Source organism: Adiantum capillus-veneris, chromosome 8 (genome assembly GCF_014529385.1).
Source record: "Adiantum capillus-veneris isolate H3 chromosome 8, ASM1452938v2, whole genome shotgun sequence".
Lineage (NCBI taxonomy): Eukaryota > Viridiplantae > Streptophyta > Polypodiopsida > Polypodiales > Pteridaceae > Adiantum > Adiantum capillus-veneris.
In genome coordinates this window covers 34109355-34131688 of record NC_140938.1, presented here as the reverse complement: position 1 = coordinate 34131688, position 22334 = coordinate 34109355, and the positions used below count along the sequence as shown (strand labels likewise).

Below are 22334 nucleotides of genomic sequence, written 5' to 3'. Positions count from 1 at the left end.
ATCAACCCACCACTACTTCAACCTTAGACCCAACACTGATCATTTGCCCAAAAGTTTGGTATGTAAGAAGGCCTCCAAAGCTACAGATATCGATGCAAACATCAATTGAATAAACGGCCAAGCATTAAAATCTCCAAATATTGATCCAAAAAGAACTGCATTGTTAGTTGTCCACCAATTTGGTATGTAAGCAATCCTTGCATGTCCGAAGAAAAGGGAAGACAAAAACTGTCAACATCCAGCAAGACTGCCTAGCAATGACCATTTAAGACAACACTACATCAGTAAAACTCCCAGTCAAAGTAGTATTAATACAAACATGCATTATGAAGAGCCACTTACAATCTTGGCTCGGCGGCGTAAACCACCGCATGTACTGCTGTGTTATCCAATAGCAATATTTTTGAAGGGCAAAGAGCGGTAGTGGCCTCGCTTCTCATGTTATGAGAACCATTCATTTCTGGGATGCAAGGACCCCATCAAGTATTGAGCCATCCCCACCTCGAATCGTAAACCTCCTCTCCTCTGTACCAAGATCTCCATGTACACATCTAACCACTTGCCCCCTCTGAATGACATCATTGAAGAGAGTAACATGTCGGTTTAGAAGAGGGTACTCTGAACCAGCTGGGGCTTGCTCAAGTGTCAAGGGTAAGAGAGCATGGCATGTATGGCATGAGTGGCTTTCTCTTGGATCAAGCAAAAGAATTTTGCTACAACAATGGAAGCATAACACTTTACGTCTCTTTTCGAAGTGTACTCGGCTCCTCCCTCGCTGATGTTTGCGTCTTAAAACGCCAATAGTCCTGGCCTTTGGAGGGACAACTGAGACCAGCCAAGCTTCAGCTCCACATCCATCAGCTTCTCGTGCCACACCATGACCAAGCCGAGTTTGTGTTACATGTGCTTGGATCTGTCTAATTGAGCATGTTGCTGGCAAGTTGATGCGCTTTGGGACAATCAGAGCGGAGAGGCAATCCCTTGGGTTGCACAACTGATTAAAGAGGATCAGTTTTAGGTCACTATCACACTGTCCCAACTGTTCTTCAGAGCTTTGTAAAAGTCCTTTCAAGTCTGAGATGCATCCAAGAATCTGGTTATTAATAATGGCTACACTTTCCTCGGCCATGGTGGGTAGCTGGCTTGACATATCTTGGTCCCCCATCATTGCATCTTGCTCCCTTGCTTGAGAATTGGCCTCCCGAACCACATGGTTGAAGGCATGTATGCTATCAAGAACTGGAAAAATACATAGAAGTTGAGGAAAGTGCTTTTGAACTATTAGTTGGATTCCGTACTGATGCTTGCATTCTGAACCCCAGTCAGGACAATCACAATAGTTGGATTGGACGCTCACATGATACCATTGGGAAGGAGATGACATGCTAAGAATTTCGAACAGCAAAGTGCTTTCCTCTATCACTTGAAGGGTGGTAGGATCAGCCTCAAACCTTTTCAGAATCGCCTCACCACCTGATAATCTGGATGTGTGCTGCTTGCTTGACCCAACTCGATTAAAACACCCGGAATCAGCTGCCACAAGTTTGAACACAAGAAGTTAGGAGTTGGCATATACAATAGAATACGATACTAGTTACAAACTCCAAAACCAATTGACTCTTACCAATCTCTTGCTTTTGCTTAAAGAACTCAAGCAAGGTTCCTCCGATGTAGGTTCCATGCAATGAATCACCCACAAGTGCATGCAAAAGGACAAGTACCGATCTATTTATCTTCGCATCAAGCAAAGTATACTTGATATATTTCCATAATCGTTCAACCAGGTTTGTCGTGTCCACATTCCCATGTACAAATAGACGCCTAAACTTTGGCCACCTTGTTCGCCACATGCATGTACTGCCACACCAACCGTTTGTCATGCAACGCTGGATATTTTCATGCATTGAATATGTATCCAGCAACTATCTATATCCCAGATTAAAAATCTCCTCAGTTGGTGCTTGCATTAGATTTGATAAGTGATTATAGACATCAGCTCGCTTGTCCTTAGGGACCTATGAAATGATTTCAAGAAGTTGGTTATTAATATTGATAACAGCCCTTGACACACCAAAGGAACGGAAAGGTATGCAACAACTACAACAACTGCATACCTACGGCAATAAGTTCTCCACCCATGCCGTCTTGACATGGAACCAGCATAGTAACACATGGCATGCAACTTGTTTGGGTTGCCGGCTTCATCTTCTCTCCAGCAATGAGGATCCACATTGACAACCTTAAGAATTGCTTCCAGCTCTTGCTGATTCTTGTCAATGACAATAGCTGCAGGACGAATTTTGCCTAGCCTTGCAAAGACCAGCTTGAAGGTCAACTCCAAAGCCAGCTTTTTGTGATTAGTGACCACATCGCTCGTGCATAACATCAGCCATATTGGCATCCCTACACCAATTTGGTTGGGCAAGATTGCAGCATAAAGCGGTAACCCAAAGACATTTGTTTTGAATGTGCTATCCACTGCCCAAGAGTTATGACAAGAGAAACGAATAGCAATTTCAAGCATATCCTCATCTTGAATGACAAGAATAAACGGCCTCTTGCATTCATCATCTGCCCTCGGGTTGTATGGTTGGACAAATATGACCTACAAGCAAGCGAATGCCCATGAACAAAAAAGCATGCAAAATGTGACCAGAAGTTGAGCTCTCAATGGTACCTTCTTCAATTCTTGCAAGTGAAGAGCTTCCGTAAGCATTGCAGTCCAATCATGCTCTGCATATTCTCCTACGATACAACATAATATAGATCCACAAAGAATTACTTGCAAAACGATACGATTCAACCCTTGAGATGCTTTGGGAGAGACTGAAATACCTTGTGTGCGCATCCGGTGTAGAAACATTCGCACTTCTTTTGGTATCATGAAGAACCGATAGATCACACGATCAAGTGTAGATGCATGATCCATGTGAAGGTGTTCCTTTGACTTTGATACTTTTGCAACATGCCAGCAAGTGCCTATATCAAACATGTCCTTTGTGCAACATGCAATTACAGATGGATGCACTGGCAGGTGATAAAGGTCTGCATGAGAGCCACGTACATGTCCCTCATGATTACCTTGGACTTTGATAATCACCTTATCAAATTCTTCAAAGTGTTGGACCACCACCTTGAATCCACATCCCCACCTTTTGGATTTTCGATCTCGTCGCTTGTGTGCACCTTTTCGTTGAATGCTACCCCATCGATGACACATGTATTCTTGCACCCACTTGCTTAATCCATGCTTTTTTGTTGATATGACCAAGACAAGCCTTGTCTGATGCTTTATCATGATGTTTGCCAATTGTGGCTCCACTTGGGATAGTGTTGTCTCAATCGATGTGCTCGAAGTAGTAGTAGACCAACTACAAGCAGGCCAAGAGGAGACATCATGGGAAATAGCTTTCTCTTCCAACAAACAACCACACGCAATTACCGAATCTCTTATGTAGTCATGAGAAATCCCATGTTTTCTCGTGTCAATGCACCATTCGGTCTTGATTGCGTTAATAGTGGCAACCACTCCCAAGTGTTTTTCATGCCTTGAGGGACAATGGGCTGCACATACAATGCGCGCCCAATCTTCTATGTATGCGATTTTTACACCTGATGATTTCAGCTGGAAGTAGAGTTGTTGTGAGGTGGCAATTGGGCAAAGGGAGAGATCATCTCTCATTCTATTCCACCTCTTTAGATTCATCATCCCTCTCACATCATGTGCTTTTAGAATTGAGAGCGACGTTGTGATTGTCCCATCCAAATTATTCACCATTAAGGAGTACATCTTCTCATCAAATGAGAAGAATGTTTTTGATAAGTATTGAATTGCATCTAATGAATCCCCGTGGTCCTCAACATTAGGCAATGAATCCATACAAACATCCATCTCATCCCAAAGAGAATGGTGTTCCAAAAAGCCATATTGATCTAGATCATCATCGCTTAATTCGCCCTCCGTAGTGGTCGCAAAACCAAGGTAATCTTTAAACGAAAGATTAGCTGCATTGTTGGCTTCATGCACCTGCAGAAGCATAACAATGCAAGCCTGACGATTTTAACCCCTTGCAAGCAACCGAACTAACCCAACTCGCTGATATTAAACATGCACAAATTAGTGAGACTTTGGTAGACAAAGAGACATGCAAAATAGTGGAGACATTAGATGCTTATTGCAACGCAGACACAAGGGAGAGACATTTGTAGAGAAAAAGATCAAAATAGAACCTGGTTGACATGCCCATCGGACTCCATTGCGTGTAGCCTGTCGAAGGCACTTTTTTTTTTCTTTCTCAAATCCTAAACAAGCACTAGATGGTGCCCCTCCCAAGCCCTAAAACTTAATGGCTATTTCTGAGGAGCATCCGTAGCCTTACTGGACAGCCCTCTCTTTGACAAACACAGCTTGCATCCAGCCCCATATTCTGCAACCAGCAAGGAGGGTGGTCCTGCACCAGAAGCAGGAGTGCACAGGATGTCTGATCTGCAACAAGCAAGGGTCGCCCTGCACCCGAAGCAGGCGCGCATATCTCTCCCTTAGCGTTCGCAATTTCAAAAATACGCCTCGCGCCCAACGCAAATCCAAATTTTTTCTCCAGCTCAGCCCCGCCATGCCACATCAGCAGGCCTGTCCACGTTTATAAATTTTATCCGTGTTTACTTTTTACGCTGACGTGGAGCGCCGAGATCCCCTCTCCCTTCGCACCCGGCTTCCCTGCCCTCGATCCCACCTCTCGGCCTTCACTTAAGACCCCGTGTAAGTTAGTCCTGAGGCATCTCTCCCCCTATATGCATGTGTGTCACAAGCGCACGCACGCACACCCCTCTACAAACTCAATCATTATGAATGCCCATCTTTGAGTACCGTAAATTGCCCTCATGCAATGAAATACTAAGTGAAAGTCCAGAAAGTGTATGTGTTGGTTATCCTATATCCTTCTTGCGTAACAAGTCTTGAGTTCACGACTCATTTTGTACTAATAGATGTGTGTGCGTGCATGTGCGTGTGCGTGTGCGTGTATACACATATGTCAATGAGAACAAGAAAATGGAATAATAACCTCCCTATCACCCAATTATGGTAAGTTGGTAATATCATTTCCCTCTTAAGTACTCCTTAAGTAACAGGTCTTGAGTTCAAGTTTGTTTTTATAGATTTTGAGGTCCCTTCGAAATGATGATAAAAGTACTCTTCTAATGTATAGGCATGTGTCTATTGTTGGGATAGACTAGAATTGTTGTATTTTGCATCATATTTCCAAGGAAGGAGCCTTTTACATCCGTTATCCAAGGAACACTACAAGCATGTAACAACTCTTGTTCAAACACCGAGCAAAAACTTTCGAGCAAACCAAAAAGCGAGCGAGATTAATACCCAGGGCAATTACCCAAGTAATACACATTCTTTGGCATTGGTATACACTACTAGAGATAGGGAGTAGAGAGAGAATGAGAGGAATGGAGGAGACACAAGAAAGACCATAAGGCTTCATCACTTCAAAGAGAAAGGTAGGTTTCACATGAGAGAGGATAAAATCTTGCTACACAATAGCAACTTGTCTATTGCCGCTACAAGGGCTCTACATCGACAATCAATCCAAGTTTTGAGAGGATCAGGAAGGAAGAGAGAGTTTGCCAGCTTTGTCATTAAAAGTGGAAGATTTGGGAATTAAAGTTGATTTAGACATTGTGATGGAAGAGGGAGGTGTTTGGATCTCCATCTCTCCCTTGCAATGTCAAGTTGAGGAAGTGGCAACTATCCTAGATGAAAAAATTCTCAAAAAAATGCAATGGTCTATGACAACAAGAATGCCTTTGGAGCCATTTGGCACACTACATGGTTACTATCTTCTTGCTTTGTGAGGGTCGGAGGGGGGGGATATCGACCAAAAATTGTTCAGCATTGCAAACAACACGTCCTTTCCGCCTTCCCATTGTCAAACCAAGCCTTTGGCTGGGTTAAGATGAGCCTGATAGAAAATTGAAAGCTTCCATCTAACTCCAGAAGGGACCATAAAATGGTTTTAGGAAAAAATATATAACTTGAGTTGAAAAAGGGTGTATTTTATTAGTAAAACTTTCATGTAGAAAAGGTCTTTTATAGAGGAGTAGGCTTCTTGTTCACAAGCGATGGAGGGAGCAATTCTATTAAAAATAGAAGCAAATGAATCAGTCGATAAAATTAGCTTAGTGTAAAGTTGCAAGCACATTCTATTGCAAGTGAGAGATTTGAACTGCATTCTCCACGTTTTTCGCTACAAACTGCTTGATAGGTTCTCATTTCTGAGGGGGAGGGTGCCGCCCAAGTTCGTGTGGGTCTAAAAGAGGTGTTTTTCTTTGTCGACCAAACATTTGGTTCCAGCCTGGACCCTTGCTCTCTACTGCTAGGTGTTTTGAACCCAGCCTTAAAAAGTCATACTCAGGAAGTGTTCGGTCTCTTGAAGAAAAAACTCTAAAACAAAGGACTGTTGCCAATTGGCCATTCACAATATTTTTTCTAAATCAAATCTCTCTCTAGCAATCCACATTGGCATGCTAGAAAGACATCCTAGACTCCTTTCAAGGCAAATCCTAAATCAAATCTCTCTCTATCTATCCACACTGGCGTGGACTGGTAGTAGGTAGAGAGAGAGAGATCTACTAGTTCCCTTTCAACAAAAATTCAAAGTCAAATCTTTCTCTAGTTGTCCACGCTGATGTGGACTAGTGTAGAGAGAGAGAGAGAGAGAGAGAGAGAGAGAGAGAGAGAGAGAGAGAGAGAGAGAGAGAGAGAGAGAGAGAGAGAGAGAGAGATGCAATGTTAGAAAATAACTATCAACTTTTCCCTTATTCTCATCGTTTAGAGAAAAATTAAAAATGTATTCTTTTAGACATGGAGAGATTTGATAATCTCATTTTACACTTTTCTAAATTGAAACACTCTCTAACTGTTCACAACGGCGTGGGCTCCTAGAGAGAGAGAGAGAGAGAGAGAGAGAGAGAGAGAGAGAGAGAGAGAGAGAGAGAGAGAGAGAGAGAAGAAGAAGAAGAAGAAGAAGAAGAAAAAGAAGAAGAAGAAGAGATCACATCGTAGGAAACTATCCCAAGAGAGAGATCATCTCCTTTCACAAATTCACATTTTTTTTCTAAATCGAGTATGTCCCTAGCTGTCCACACCGGCGTGGAATCCTAGAGGGAGAATGATAAATGAGAGAGATATTAGAGAGCGCACATACTGGCATACTTATTGATCGTCAGCTAGCGTAGATGCGATAAGAGCCAGATGGAGGGCATGTTTGGACCGAGTCACACCGAGAGACCCAGTCACTCAGCAAGACATTTAGAAGTGGAGCTGGCTACTGCGAGCTGTTGATCCATGCCTGCAAATGACTTTAATGGGAACAACTTTTGCTCTCTCGTCCGTCGAGCCTTCCTCTCGTTCCAGATTTTGGTGAACCATGAACGGTTCTCATTATTGGTCAAGTTCGCAACACAAGTTTGATATGTATGTAGCAGCTACTAGAGGGAATGCCAGTAGTTGTGTGTGTGTGTGTGTGTGTGTGTGTGTGAGAGAGAGAGAGAGAGAGAGAGAGAGAGAGAGAGAGAGAGAGAGAGAGAGAGAGAGAGAGAGAGAAAGAGAGACATTTGGATAGTGCGGTGTGCCATTATAGTGTTGGTAGTTTCAGGATCTGTGCTTTGTGCAGTTTTGACCTCAAACTTTCAAAGTCAATCATATGCGACTTGAGAGAGAGAGAGAGAGAGAGAGAGAGAGAGAGAGAGAGAGAGAGAGAGAGAGAGAGAGAGAGAGAGAGAGAGAGAGGACTTGGTCGCGACTTGCGAGCACATGCGACCAATGCTAGACCTTAAACATCAGCTACTATTTGCACATGCGGTGGGGAAAGCAGCGATACCACTAACCAGCATGCACTTAGCAACGAGCGCATGAATGCCAACATCTCTCATAGTGCGCTGCAAGGCTGCAAGCGAGTGTGTGAGAGAGACGTCTAGACTGCCGCTTTAAAAAAAAAACTAGAAGTAAACCTCTCTATAGCTGCCCACGTCGACATGGACTGCTAGAGAGAGATTTGGATATTTTAATGTTAGAAAAAAGAAAAAATTACCAAAATATCTCTCAAATTTCAAAAATTCCTAAGATACCCCCAATAATTGTCATAAATTCCCAAAATGCTCTTCAAATTCTCCAAAATACCTCTGGTTGTGAGAGTAAATTTCTTCAAAAATAATTTTTTTTGTAGCTTCTTTTTACAAGAAGACTGATTGTCTATTATACAAGATGCTAAAACTAGAATTTGAGCTGGTTTTCTAGGCCTTGGAGATGAATTGCTGAACATTATTTTTAGACATAATTACCTTCTTTTGCGACGACAAATTACATAATAAGCACTCAAAAACGAATCTCAATTGTCAAAAAGAAATAAAGATTATAAAATCTTGAACAATCCAACAAAATTAGATACAAAGGTATTTTGGTAATTTTCCCTAGAAAAAAACCAGAGTACAATGCTGACTTCGCAATTAGATTTTGAGCAAAAAACAAAGAATTTTACACAAGTTTTAGTGTAAATAGCAAAAGCTTCAAATTTTGACTTAAAAACCCGAGAGAACTTCAAGTTTACCCTCATTTCCTTAGGTTCGAAAAATGTTTTTTTAAAGCCCTGATCTTATTATGGATAGTGCCCTTGCTTACATGATCTTATTATGGATAGTGCGTTGCTTAGAGTGTGCACTATGGGGCTTCTATTCCAATATATGGACTATTGAAATTTGAATGGTTCACAAGAGGAGTGAGTCTTGAGAGAAGAAGAGGACGTTGACAACAATTGAAACTTTAAAAAGCCTAACTCTTTCCATGATTGGCCGTCAGGGGTTTCCAATGAACTCGGCTACATAAAACAGGCATTGTTCCGAGGTTTACTTGTATAGTGTACTTTATAGTGACTTGAAAGTTCATATTGAATGTTGTATCTATATTGCGAGGGATTCCCTCCATGGGATAAGAAATGGGTTTGGGGTATTCACAAAGTACAGGGGTTTTCCTTATTACTTCTCTTCTTCCAATTATGACAATTTGGAAGACAAGACGGAAGCGGAGTCCTCCTGTCATCAGGGCCGGAAAAATGACAAAAAAGGCTTGACGTCGATGGAAGATTTATCTTTTCCTCCTCCTCCATCATCTTCAGGGGCGCCATTATGGGCAGAGGAGTCTGGAGGGGATACTCATGAAATCAAGGATGACAACTCCACTCCAGAAGGGGACGAAGTCAGACATGAATTAAGATTCAACTACATGTTGCCACCCCTTCTATAGTGGACCAAATATGGAGGAAGACACTAGTTCCAAAAGTGAAGGGAACGGTCAAGATATTGGGCCGGGCGATAATGACCCCAGAGAATAGGAAGCACTGGGGGGAATTTCATGGCTTTGCCCTTCCTGCTTCCCAAAAAAGAGAATAGCAAGGATGAACCCAAGAATGACAAAAGGAGTAGCAGTGGGTATTTGAAACGTATTTAGTCCTTTGACAAGCCCTGTGGCATGAAATCTATCATTAGCCAAAAAATTATTTGGTTCTGTTACTCTAGGCTTTGCCTTAAGAAAAGTTATTTCCCTGTTTGCTCTCACGATGGCCTGTTAGATATTATTTGTATCTCAAGGAAATCCACTTTTGATAAATATAGATAACTAACATTACTTCAGGGTGGCCTTTGCTTTGGTCACCCCCCACCTAGGTAACATAATGTTAATGTGTTAGACTCACAATCCTAGAATGATGGTTCGACTCCATCCCCAGGATTTTTTAATGTAAACCCAATGTGGCATGATGATACATGACAAGGGATCCTAGATTATAATGCAATGGATGTATGTGGGTTCCTCCCTAGCTACCTACTCCTTTTGCTAGGGATTTGGACATACAAGGAGGAGGGTCTTTTGCCAGCCCTTATTGACATAGAGCTACCGCCTAATTGGCATGAGTTGTTATCTTTGCTATATCAACCGGATAAAAATGTGAAGAAAAAAATATTGAATATAAACAAATGACATCACTCAAAAACTTGCAAGGGGCATACTGGGTATATGGGCACACGCACACAAACACACACACAAAGGGATGGCACACAACTAGGATTGAGGTGGATGTTCTAGTGGTAGAAATTGCAATGAAAACATGTAGGCTACCCTCATAATGCTCTTTTCAACAAGTCCATGGTGACAATTCCTAGTTCCATACCTTGTGACTTCTTGGGTTTGAAATTAGTTTATGAGGACCCTTACTCTAGTAAGCTCGTCCCTTGTGTTCTAAACAGGTCTAGCTTCTATGAGCTACATTATACACACTCATCCCTTTGTCACTATATTCTGACACAAGAAATATCAGACACATTAATACTAAAGAGAAGTTCCTAATTGTTCATTGGTTGAATCCTTTGTCTCCTTTGCAACGTGTTACCATTGCCTATTTTCAACTTAGTGTCCACTTATTATCCACCACCTCCATCAAGGCTTGGATAGAGTGTAAGAACTAAATAAAAACACATATGTGAATGATTATTAAAATTAGTAGAAGTACATTGACTAGTTTGGGCTTTTTGAAATAGTACATTGCTAATTTTTACTCGGTTTAGTTATCACTCAAAAAAAACTGCTCGGGATTTGGGATTCCTCTCTTGTTTTTAAAAATTATAGATGTTAAAAATTATAGCAAAACTAACAAGATAGCACTAGACTTTGCCTCTATGAAATATATCAAGGCCAATCATGTATTACAAAAATATAAGCCACATAGCTAAGCCAAATAAATAAACCACTAAGAACTCTTTGCAAATAATTAAGCAACAAAAATAATCCTCTTATCCAAAAACATAGCTTCACAAGGTTACCCAACCAGATATTGGTGAAAACCAAACACACATGACTCTCACATGATGAGCTGCCAGTGTGCCACATAGCCTCTAAGTATTCTAGTAAGTATACACACCAAGAAACATAAACCATAGGTCAAAAGCCACAAATTGCAATAACCTCACTCTTGGGTTTGAACTATGACACATGCCTAACCAAACAACATGTAACAAAATTGTACTAATAACATTGTTGGTAGCGTAAATACAGTAACAGTAGTGAGCATTTCATTTTCAAAGAATTCCCAATGAGAATAGAGAGAGTGCCTAGAGAAGGTAGCAACATAAATGTTACACCTAATGAACTTGGCATGACAATACTTGCAAGAGAGAGAGAGAGAGAGAGAGAGAGAGAGAGAAATAGATAATTTGACAACAAATGAGGACCGGATTTACCTGGAGCCGGTTCCTCCTCCAAAAGGCTTTTGTATTATAGTTTCTCCCATGAAGAGGGACTTTGTACAATACAATCTTTTTGTTCCTTGAGACCTCTTTGGTGCTATGAAGATGGAAAGTTTCATGCACCAAAATTAAACATGATAACAATAATTGAATTGTCCCTAGCCTTAATCCCAAGACCTCAAACACCTTCAAAGGTGGAGAGAGCTAGCAGGGGAAGTGAGGATAGTGAAGAAGAAGAAGATGTAACATACAAGAAAGATGTATTCTTCCTATCTTAGATTTATCTTAGAGATTAGCTTAGCATAGTAATGAAGATGATGGAGAAGATGAGCATGCCATTGAAGCTTGACTCTTGCTTGTATTTGCATTCCATAGTCAAGTGGTGTTGATGTAGGCTCTCTACTTCTCAATGCTTGGAGAAGGAGATGGAGTTCTTGATCTACACATGTGTTGCGTGAGTAAAATTCAGCCTTTTTGCCTTGCTTGGTCGACCTCCTTCTCTCTCTCTCTCTCTCTCTCTCTCTCTCTCTCTCTCTCTTTCTCTCTCTCTCTCTCTCTCTCTCTCTCTCTAATTACACTGACTTGCATCCTATTGGCATGTGCCAGGACTTAGCCAATGGTTGCTTTCCTTCATAGATCGCAAGGGGTGTAGCATTGTGACAAGTGTCCTCCTTTCCCTTTTAGAGAGAGATCTTAGCTTATTATTTAAGAGTAGATAAATTCTCATTGGACCTTTGGGTCAACTAGCCAATAGGAATTAGGCTAGCCTATGGGCTGCTTAATTCTCATTGAACGCTTCGTCCAGTAGGAATTTAGGAGTCTTAAATCTCATTGGTTCTTTTAATAAGCTTTTCTAAAATTGTTTAGGCGTTATTTATTCAAGCTTAATTATCATTTTTCCTTGCCACAATGCTTCCAATAGGATTTAGGCTTCTTTGGGGGAAACCTGCCCAAGGGCCTGACATGTGTCCTATTTGCCTTGTGTGAAAAGGGGGCTTATTGTGGAGTGTGTGTGTGTGTGTGTGTGTGTGTGTGTGTTTTCTCTCTCATCCACCTAGGAAGAGGGATTTCCCTATGCAAGTTGGGGGTCACCTCTTGGCCACTTGCAAACTCTTGGACACCATAGTCCATATTTACAAAGGTTTTGAATACCTAGCTATGGCCATACTCACCCCATTAGCCCTAGGCCTAAAGGCTTTTGACACTAACCTTTGGAGGCTTTAATGAATCTTACCCAAGGGTCTTTTAAAGCTTCATTAGGTGCACATTTCTCTTTGGCCGACCATCTCCTTCTGGATCCCTATTTTCTCTCATGTGGATCCCATGCTGAGATAGGTCTTGTAGCACATACCAATATACTAGCTCTTGTACCCCTTTCATCTTCCCACATTAAATTATCAGTTTAACATGAGAAAATCATTTGGAAAAGTCAATATTATTTTTTATGACATTACCTCTCTTTAAAATCATAGTTATCCTCGACTATGAGGTAGAGAAGGTAAAGCTCAGTCATTAGTCCATGGTTTCCTAGCGGGTAAAGGATCCCTTTCTACCCTACAACATCATTTGAGAATGGATGACAAATCCATTTGGTGCTTGAGAGACGTAGTTACCGCAAGCATGTCTACTCTTTATTCCATAGCATACTTCAAAACTAGAGTGACAAGTTCTACTTGGTGTTTAGGAGACGTCATTGCCACAAACATGATCCTAAGCATGTATACTTCTTAAATTTTTGCACAATTAAAGAAAGAGATAGTCCTATAAGACAAAAACATTGTTTCTTCATAAGGCATTTACATTTTTTTAATGTATCATTTTAAGCATTGACAAGGTTCATATTATCCCTAAGCTGAGTTCCTTGCATCCATCTAGCATCTTCAAAAGGATAATTCTTCAACTTAATAAGATACCATCAAATAATGTTACCATGCCTTAATACCTTGTCTTCATGTTGAAGGATGGATTTGGATTGGAGCACCTCTTCCTGATCCTCGACCTTTGAAGGGTCTTCAATTACCGCTTCCGTTGGTGGCTCTCCTTTGTAAGGCTTGAGTAGGCTCACATGAAAAGCATTGTGTATGAGCCAGTGATTGGGAAACTTTAATTGATAAGCCATCTCATTAATGGGATTAAGAAGTTGAAAAGGACCATAGTATCTTTTTGCTAACTCAGCATAATACTTTTGGTGGCCTATAGGATTCTTGCCTGTAGTTTGCCTTAAACGAGCCTTTGGGAGTTTTAGCAAAACTTAATCTTTTTTCTTAAAGGTTAGGGCTCTTCTGTGATTGTTAGCCACGGCCTTTTGCCTTTTCTATGAGATAGAGATAGTCTCCTTAATCTTTTGAAAAGATTCTTGGAGATCTCGGCTATACTCATCAGTAGCGAAGATATTCCCATGTACCATAAGTAACAAGGGTCTTTTAGGTCTTCCCTCTATAACCTTGAAAGACACTTTTCTTGTAGAAGTATGTACATGTTATTGTACGTATACTCTATAGGAGGTAAGTACTTATCCCATTGAGAGTTTTGATCTACTTCTGTGACATAGGCTTTTAGTAGATCTAGATTTGTAAGGTTAGCTATCTCACTTTAGCCATCCGTTTGTGGGTGATAGTCCAAGGCAAAATTTAGCCTTGTACCTAGATTCTCAAAGAGACCCTTCCAAAAATTACAGGTCATTCTAGGATCTCTATTGGACACTATGGACGTTGGCAAACCATGGTACTTGAAAATTTGAGATATAAGAGGGTTTCCATTTGGTGTGCCTTGATAGTCTTTTTGATAGGTATAAAATGCACTTGCTTGCTAAACCTGTCAACTATTGTCCATATTCCTGTGTTACCATGGATAGACTTGGGCAATCCAAAGATAAAATCCATAGATATGATCTCCCATGGTGAATTAGAAATTGATAATGGCTGGAGAAATCCAAGCTGCTTCCCTCTATCATACTTCATCTTTTGGCATACCATGCATTTTGAGACATACTCTTGTATGTCTATGTTGTACGGATACGCCGTGACGGACGTCAGCACAGCGGGAACTCACCTAACATATAATGTCAGCTAAGGACGAAGCTCGACCCGCAGGCGCGTGGAAGCAAGCATAAGGTGTCAACCTACACTCGACCGACTCCTAACTAATTCCTACAGAGGTCTCTACCAATTGTCTAAGTCACAGCATTCAAGAGTGCATAAGAGGAAACTTCCTACAACGCTCTCTAGAGCCGAACACCCATTAAACAATCTTGAAACACCATAGAACTTGAAGGAGACCCTACTAATACCAATAGGTCGCTCTCCCTAAGGTCTATGAACCAAAACCCCAACCCAAAACACCCAGTGCAAAATCACGTAGGATGTCTGGCCGAAATTTACAGGTCATAGTTTCCAAAATCTAAGGTGCCTAATGTGTAGCTCTACTCAATGTGAACGCGTGGATATGCTGCAATGCAAAATCGGACAACGCATGCTCACCAAATCACCAGATGAAGCTCGTAGAAGGAGCTCGCAAATCCGGATCGTACGCGTGCAATGTAGGTATCGGCGCGTAGGTCTCGTGGGGGGCAACATGCTGCACTTCTCTGCACTCGATTCCGACCACCGGTGCACATGTAGCATCAAGATGAAGCTCACACTCTCTCTCGTACACAGTACGCTCACTCACAGACTTCAAAACTTGTTTTTAAAAAATGACAAAAGGTTTTTTATTAAGTTCAAAAAGTGGTATATATACCTTACAATTCTCAAACCCTAAAGTTCCAAATCAACCATCTACTCCATCTAATTATCAAAACTGGGATACAATCTGGAAACTTCTGTAAGTCCCAATATTTACAAGGTGAAAAATCAGGTTTCCTCAATAAATGACTAATTACAAAAATAATAATCTTCCGAGTAGTTAGTTGCCATGGGGTGTGTCCAGCTTCTAACACTCCCCCCCTCCTTGCTCATGTCATCCCCGACATGGCGCTGATCTGCTTCTTCATCGTATGGTTTCCCGCATCTTGATCAGTGATTCGTATCTTGCATGTAGGTTCATCATTGTTGGGCCAAAAATATCAATGTTTATGGTGAAGAAGCCTGTGTAGAACGCTTCTTCAAAGGCCTGGAGGTGATAGGATGGTAGAAACATTATCCGTTGATACAAAGCATGTATCACCTCCTTGGAAGGCTGACCAGACAGATCATAAGCGCATCTGTAAGTATCTTGGAAGAAAAAGATATTGTTTGTCACCTAGCCTGGCTTGAAAGTCTCAAATACTGCTAAAAGTGTTTTGCAAATTTTCTTCATCATGATGCACGTAAGGTCAGGTGAGCCAGTGAACAATTTGATGGCGCTCGTTAGGGTTTTCACCATGTATTGGAAACTTATTCTCTCACCCGCCTTCAAGCCCGGCAGCTTAGGGTAATTCAGCCAAGTGGGTTGGCTCCTTTGTAAGATCTCCTGGGATTTCCATGTCCAGATCCTTGGTAGAGGACAAAAGTTGAGGTTGTCTCTGATGTTTTTAGGTGCCTCTATTAAGTGTATTAGGTATTGTGGGTACTTTGTGAGCCAGGCCTTCCTCCATTTTGGCTGAGAGTCAACAATCAGCCTGACCCCTTCTGGTTGGGAGATATCTGCATTGTAGAGTGGCACGATCAACTCTTCTCTAATCCTCTTATTGATGGTGGCTGCTTCATATTTTAGCAAAGGATATGGGAGAGAGGGTTGAAGCCATTCGCGCTTGAGGTTGCTAGCGTCAATCTTCTGGATGGTCATGGACTTGAAAACCCTCTGCTCCCACTCCAACGCTTCCTTTGTTGTCTCTCTGATTTCTTTCTCTATTGCCTTACGTAGCTTCTCTTCCTCCTCCTGTGTTAGATCTTGTGGCTCTTGAGAGGATCCTTCTAAGATTTCCTCTTGCATAGGCGTGTCCACCGGATCTGCCACATCTTCTAAATCGATGCCCTCATTGGCTGCTGGCCCTATGCCCTCTTGCTCTCCTGCTTGCTGTCCTCTCAGCTCCTCAATCTACTTTAGGAGTTTTTGTTTTTCTGTTTCAACTTCTTCGCCCATATTTACGAGGAGGTCATTCAATTCGGCGTTTATCCTCTCCGCCTCCTTGAGCTTTCTTTTGATACTTTCTAATTCTTCTTGCAGGGCTTTTTGGTCTTCTTCCATTCGTGTTTGCATGACAATAGACCCTTCTGCCATCACCAATCTTTGCTTTTTCTCTAGAGTCAGCTCCTTCTGAAGTTCTTGCATCTGTTCTTCATAAAGTTGACTTTCCGTAGATATGTGAGTCGAGCTAGTAGCTCTAACTCTGGCAGGGGATGCTCGCAACCTCTGGATGGTTTGATCTTTCACTTTGAGCTGGTCCTTGAGCTCAAGGACCTCATCCTGGCTGGCTTCTTGATCTATCTCCGCCTTTTCTTTTGCGTTTCGCATGGATTCAACTTCTTTAGATTCCTCAGCCAATTGTAGGGTCAGGTTATCCCTTTCCCTCTCGGCATCTATCAGTGCTTTGCTGAGTTGCTGACATTCCTCTTCAACTCCTTGCATTCTTTGTGCAGCTGCCTGATTTTCTTCCTCCATTGCCTGGCATCTTTGCAATGCCCTTGCTAGGCTGGCTTGTAGCTCCTCTTCTCTCTCTTTCTGCCTTTGGCTTTGTCCTTGCAAAGAGTCTACTTCCATCTTTATCTTCACTTCAGTGGCCTTGAGAGCTGCCATCTCACTTTCTGAAGCCATGGAATGCGCTCTTAACCCGGTTAGCTTCGTCATCACCACATCCTAGTCGTTGGAGGGTGGGTACAGATCCACTGTACCTGTGGCCATTTCCTTTAGTTCTACGAGCCCGACGCTTTGCATTTGTTCCTTAGGCCCTGTGCTTGCCAAGTCGAATGCGACTGTGGCAGCTTCTTCCTTTGTGTATCCTGCAACTAGTAGGTCCAGAAATGTGCTGTATTCTTCGTTTGGCTTTGTCTTCTCACTCTCAGGTTTAACCTGTTCCCTTTCCTGGCTTTGTTCTCTCTTGGGCTCCTCGTGGCCTTTGTGTTTGTCTTCCTCCTCTTTATCTTCTTGTGGAGGGCTGTGAGGAGGTGGTGAGGGCGGTGGGTTGGGTTTAGGACTAGCTGGTAGAGATGTAGGCTCTTTCTTTAAATCTCTGTCTGCCTTAGTTTTTCTTTCTCTCTCTTGGCTCTCTTGATCATCTAGCAGTTTTAGCTGTATTTGCTCCACTTCCTCCTCTTTGAAAGGTACATGCGGTATATTTTCTGATGCGGCATCAAGAATCTCAAAATTTTTGATATAATCCTCGAATATGTCCCTTTGCACTCTTCGGAATGATCCCGACATTGTTTCTAGAGAAGGCTTCCAGAGTTCACTTAAATCACCTTTAAGGGCTCTTTCTGCTCGGAAACTCTCCATCAGCCGCTCTAGTCTAGCCGCTTTTTGTGACCTTGTTTCTTTTGCCGGCACTTGGGAAAATTCCTTCTTTCCTTTCTTGTGCTCTGACTGCTCTTCTTGAACAAGCTCTACCGTCTTTTCACTCTTGTGGCAACCCTTGGTGCTCTTCGTGGCTCGTCTTCATGGTCTTCTTTTAGCCTCAGCCAGTCGTTCTGAGACGGAGGATCAGGCCATCTTCCTTTTGCGTGTAGTGCCCCATAAATCACCTTAGTGATTAGCTCTTCTCGCAGAATATATGTTGGCTTCTTATTACCCATCTTTACTAGGTTGTCATGTATATACGATGCATACTTGATTATCTTTGGGGTGCCTTTCGTCATTGCCCAAGTGAATGTATTGGCAATTGCACCTGGCGGCATTCTGTACTTTTGTGGCCGCTTCGTGCACATACGGAAGTATTGGTTGTACAACTGGCTCATGATTGCCACTCTTGGGTTGGAAATATCTTCAAAAGTGTAGTTTCCTTTCTTCTCATTGTACACCGTTACCTCATCTCTTCTTTTCGTTACACTATCCCCCTTGTTGGAGAGGTCTAGTGCATCTGCTACAACCTGCTCAGTGATGATTATCTCTGTTTCTGGCCTGCCTCGTAGATCTATTACTTTGGACACTCCATCCTCTTTGATGGTTGTCACAAACTCCCAGACCCTCTTTATGTCAACCCCTGCCGGCACTGCTTCAAAATAGTTGTGGAGATCAATCTTCTCCAAGTACCCGGCCATCTTGCTTCTTATGAACTCATTGAGTTATCGTGGCAGCATTGGTAGCTCGATCACATTCCCTTTAGTGTCTTTGAACACTCCTTGGTAGATCTTTAGGTCGTTGGACTCTAATAGATCTTCTTGGATCCATGAGCTGGTGGGCTTTAGTGTTCCTTCTGGTATGACGAAGGGCTCCACTTCTTCTAGGTAGTCCTTTATGGTCATTCTTTTCTTCTTTGCCGGTGACTTTGCCGCTGCCATAAATCCTGTTGGACTCAATAGTCCGAAGTTAGCGTTTTTTGCATATTAGCTGAGAAACTGAGTTTCAACTATCTAAATGACTTGAATTGAAAATAAAGCTTAAAAGGAACTTGTGAAGCTGTGCATGTGCTCACAGTGCAATTTTGGCCAAAATTTTCCATTTAGACATCCTACGCGTAGGATGTCTTTTTCATCAGAATTAGTTGATACTTGACATGCTGGTAGTGCATGGCTTATGGAACATGGCTATGTGCTTGGATATGGATTTGGACATCAAAAAGTGGATTTTTTTGGTTGATTCAAGCTTTAGGTCAAAAATTGGGTAGAAAGTTCATAACAGGTAGTAATTGATGTCTAAATGGGTTGAAAATTGGTATATGGGCTCTTTGCACCATGGTATTGGCTTCCATGATGTCACTCCTTGCACAGAAGGTCAAAATTATTCTGGAGACATCCTACGCGTAGGATGTATTTTTCATCAAAATGACATGAGATTTGTTCTGTGGGTAGTCCTTGGCCTATGGAACATGGCTATGTGCTTGGATTTGGATTTGGACAAGGATTGATGCTTGCAACAGCTTGTGTAGTGTTTTTGGGCTCAAAAAAGTGTATCTTGAAGGTGTTGGGGTCCAAAAATGATTAGAATGGCTTCAAAATTGATATATGAGCTCTTGATGATGATGGGATTGGATCTGGAATGGAGAAACTTCCTCTGCAGGCCTAAAATGTCAAATAGACATCCTATGCGTAGGATGTCTACTTCACCAATTTTTGCTTCTGACCAAACATATTGGTTGGTGATGTGTTGGTGAATGTGTTGTGCAAGTCTTATGTGATTTGGACAAGATTTGGTAGGTCTATGGCCCATTATTGCCTCTATGCCCTAACTTTGCGTTTTTTCATGCATATGAGGTCAATTTTGGTCCAAATGTGATGAGACTTGGTGGATAGCATGTAAAGGTCATTCAGAAAATGTGTATGATGAAAAATGTTGGGATCTGTGCCCAGAAATGCCCTTCAGAAATACTACGCGTAGGATGTCTCCTGATGTTTTTTTCATGGATTGTGCCCTAGTGCCTGCCCTTGGTCCCCCTAAGTCCCTTTTAAGCCTAATTTCAACAAAAAAGTCAAATGGATAGAGAATAACTCCCTGTGTGGACTTCAGAGCCTCCCAGCCGTTTTCTGACTTTTGGAGTGCTTTTTGGCGATGAAATTTCTTGATGTTGGTCTCCATAGCTTCCCGATCCCCCGGGGATCCTTGCCGTATGGTTTTTGTCGACTTTGGCTTCACCGGAGCTTCATTTGGCAATTTGTCGCTCTAGAAGCACCCGTGGTTGCGTTTACATATCTTCAATGATTTGTGGTGGTCTACCACCATAGGACTTGGTTGTTGATGGTCTAGGAAAGCCGCTCATGAAGTTTGGTGGCAAACGGGCATGCGGTTTGGCCGCGAGAGCAATTTGATGCTTTGTGTGTCTGATGCCGTTTTTGAAGTTTAGTTCCGCTTCGGGTCACTTTTTGGTCATGCGGGTCACATAGACTTGTCGAGCATGTCGAGATGATGCTACCCATGAATTTTGGTAGCATTTGGTCGCCTTTTCGCCGATTTCCCATTTGGTGGCCTCTTGCGGGATTCTAGGAATTAGGGTTTTTCCCGATGGTTTTCTACTGCCTTTGGACATCCAGGACTGGTCTCCTATGCTAGGGTAAGCTGCTGATCAAGCTTGATGCTTTTGGGTTAGCCATTAGGTCTCCGTCTCTACTTGTAGGTCTCTACCGCCCGCTTTGTGTGTGATCCCTACACTAGTTTTCGCGACATAATGACAATCATGCGCGAAAAGCTCAAGGTGGTGAGCCTACCTCTCATGTCTGAAGCTCGTCGGGTAGTCGTGCGCGTTGTAGAAGCTGCTGGAAGGTCGGTCTGCTCTAGGAGGCAGAAGCTCTCTCCACAAAGTCAATAGTGAAAATGAGCTAAAAATGAGGTAAAAATTTCTTATATTGGAGGTCCCCGAACCACTTTTCATGAAATTTGACATGTGCTCCTATCTTCTTGCGAGATGCGGTTTAGGCTCAAAAAATCTTGATTTGGCCTTTAAATCCCTATCTGCTTTAGTTTTTCTTTCTCTTTTTTGGCTCTCTTGCTCATCTAGCAGTTTCTTCCGTATTTGCTCCACTTCCTCCTCTGTGAAAGGGACATGTGGTATATTCTTTGATGAGGCATTAATAATCTCAAAGTTCTTGATATAGTCCTCGAATCTGTCCCTTTGCACTCTTTGGGATGATCTCGACATAGCTTCTAGAGATGGCTTCCAGAGTTCACTTAAATCACCTTTGAGGGCTCTCTCTGCTCGGAAGCTCTCCATCAGCCTCTGTAATCTTGCCGCCTTTTGTGACCTTGTTTATTTTGCAGGTACTTGGGAAATTTTCTTCTTCCTTTCTTTTGCTCTGGCTGCTCCTCTTGAACCGGCTCTAGCCGTCTTTTCAGTCTTGTAGCTACCCTTGGTGCTCTTTGGGGCTCGTCTTCTTTGTCTTCTTTTAGCCTCAGCCAGTCGTTCTGGGACGGGGGTTTGGGACACCTTCCTTTTGTGTGCAGTGCCCCATAAATCACCTTAGTGATTAGTTCTCCTGGCACAATATAGGTTGGCTTCTTGTTACCCATCTTTACTAAGTTGTCATGTATATACGCCGCATACTTGATTATCTTTGGGGTGCCTTTCGTCATTGCCCAAGAGAATGTCGTGGCAATTGCACCTGGCAGCATTCTATGCCTCTTCGTACACATATGGAAGTATTGGTTGTACAACTGGCTCATGATTGCCATCTTGGGTTGGCAATATCTTCAAAGGTGTAACTCCCTTTCTTCTCATTGTACACCGTTACCTCATCTCTTCTTTTCGTTACACTATCCCCCTTGTTGGAGAGGTCTAGTGCATCTGCTACAACCTGCTCAGTGATGGTTATCTCTGTTTCTGGCCTGCCTCGTAGATCTATTACTTTGGCCACTCCATCCTCTTTGATGGTTGTCACAAACTCCCAGACTCTCTTTATGTCCACAACTGCCGGTATTGCTTCAAAGTAGTTGTGGAGATCAATCTTCTCCAAGTACTCGGCCATCTTGCTTCTTACGAACTCATTTAGTTCTCGCGGCAGCATTGGTAGCTCGATCACATTCCCTTCAGTGTCTTTGAACACTCCTTGGTAGATCTTTAAGTCGTTGGACTCTAACAGATCTTATTGTATCCATGTGCTGGTGGGATTTAGTGTTCCTTCTGGAATGACGAAGGGTTCCACTTCTTCCAGGTAATCCTTGATGGTCATTCTTTTCTTCTTTGCCGGTGACTTCGCGGCTGCCATAGATCCTATTGCACTCAGTAGTCCGAAGTTAGCGTTTTTTCCATATTAGCTGCGAAACTGAGTTTTACTTATCCAAATGACTTGAAAATTGAAAATAAAGCTTAAAAGGAACTTGTGAAGCTGTGCATGTGCTCACAGTGCAAATCTGGCAGAAATTTTCCGTTTAGACATCCTACGCGTAGGATGTCTTTTTCATCAGAATTGGTTCATACTCGTCATGCTGGTAGTGCATGGCTCATGGAACATGGCTATATGCTTGGATTT

General features: G+C 42.3%; 1 protein-coding gene and 1 pseudogene across 1 annotated transcript; both read right to left on the bottom strand.

Moving 5' to 3' along the window:
• Window positions 1-454: 454 nt before the first annotated feature.
• On the bottom strand, window positions 455-1384 carry LOC147451941 (uncharacterized). The gene has a single exon (XM_086519190.1). The coding sequence runs from the start codon at window positions 1382-1384 to the stop codon at window positions 455-457; it is 930 nt and encodes a 309-aa protein (XP_086375316.1).
• A 1019-nt stretch (window positions 1385-2403) lies between these two features.
• LOC147451940 (uncharacterized) lies at window positions 2404-4039 on the bottom strand (annotated as a pseudogene).
• Window positions 4040-22334: the final 18295 nt, after the last annotated feature.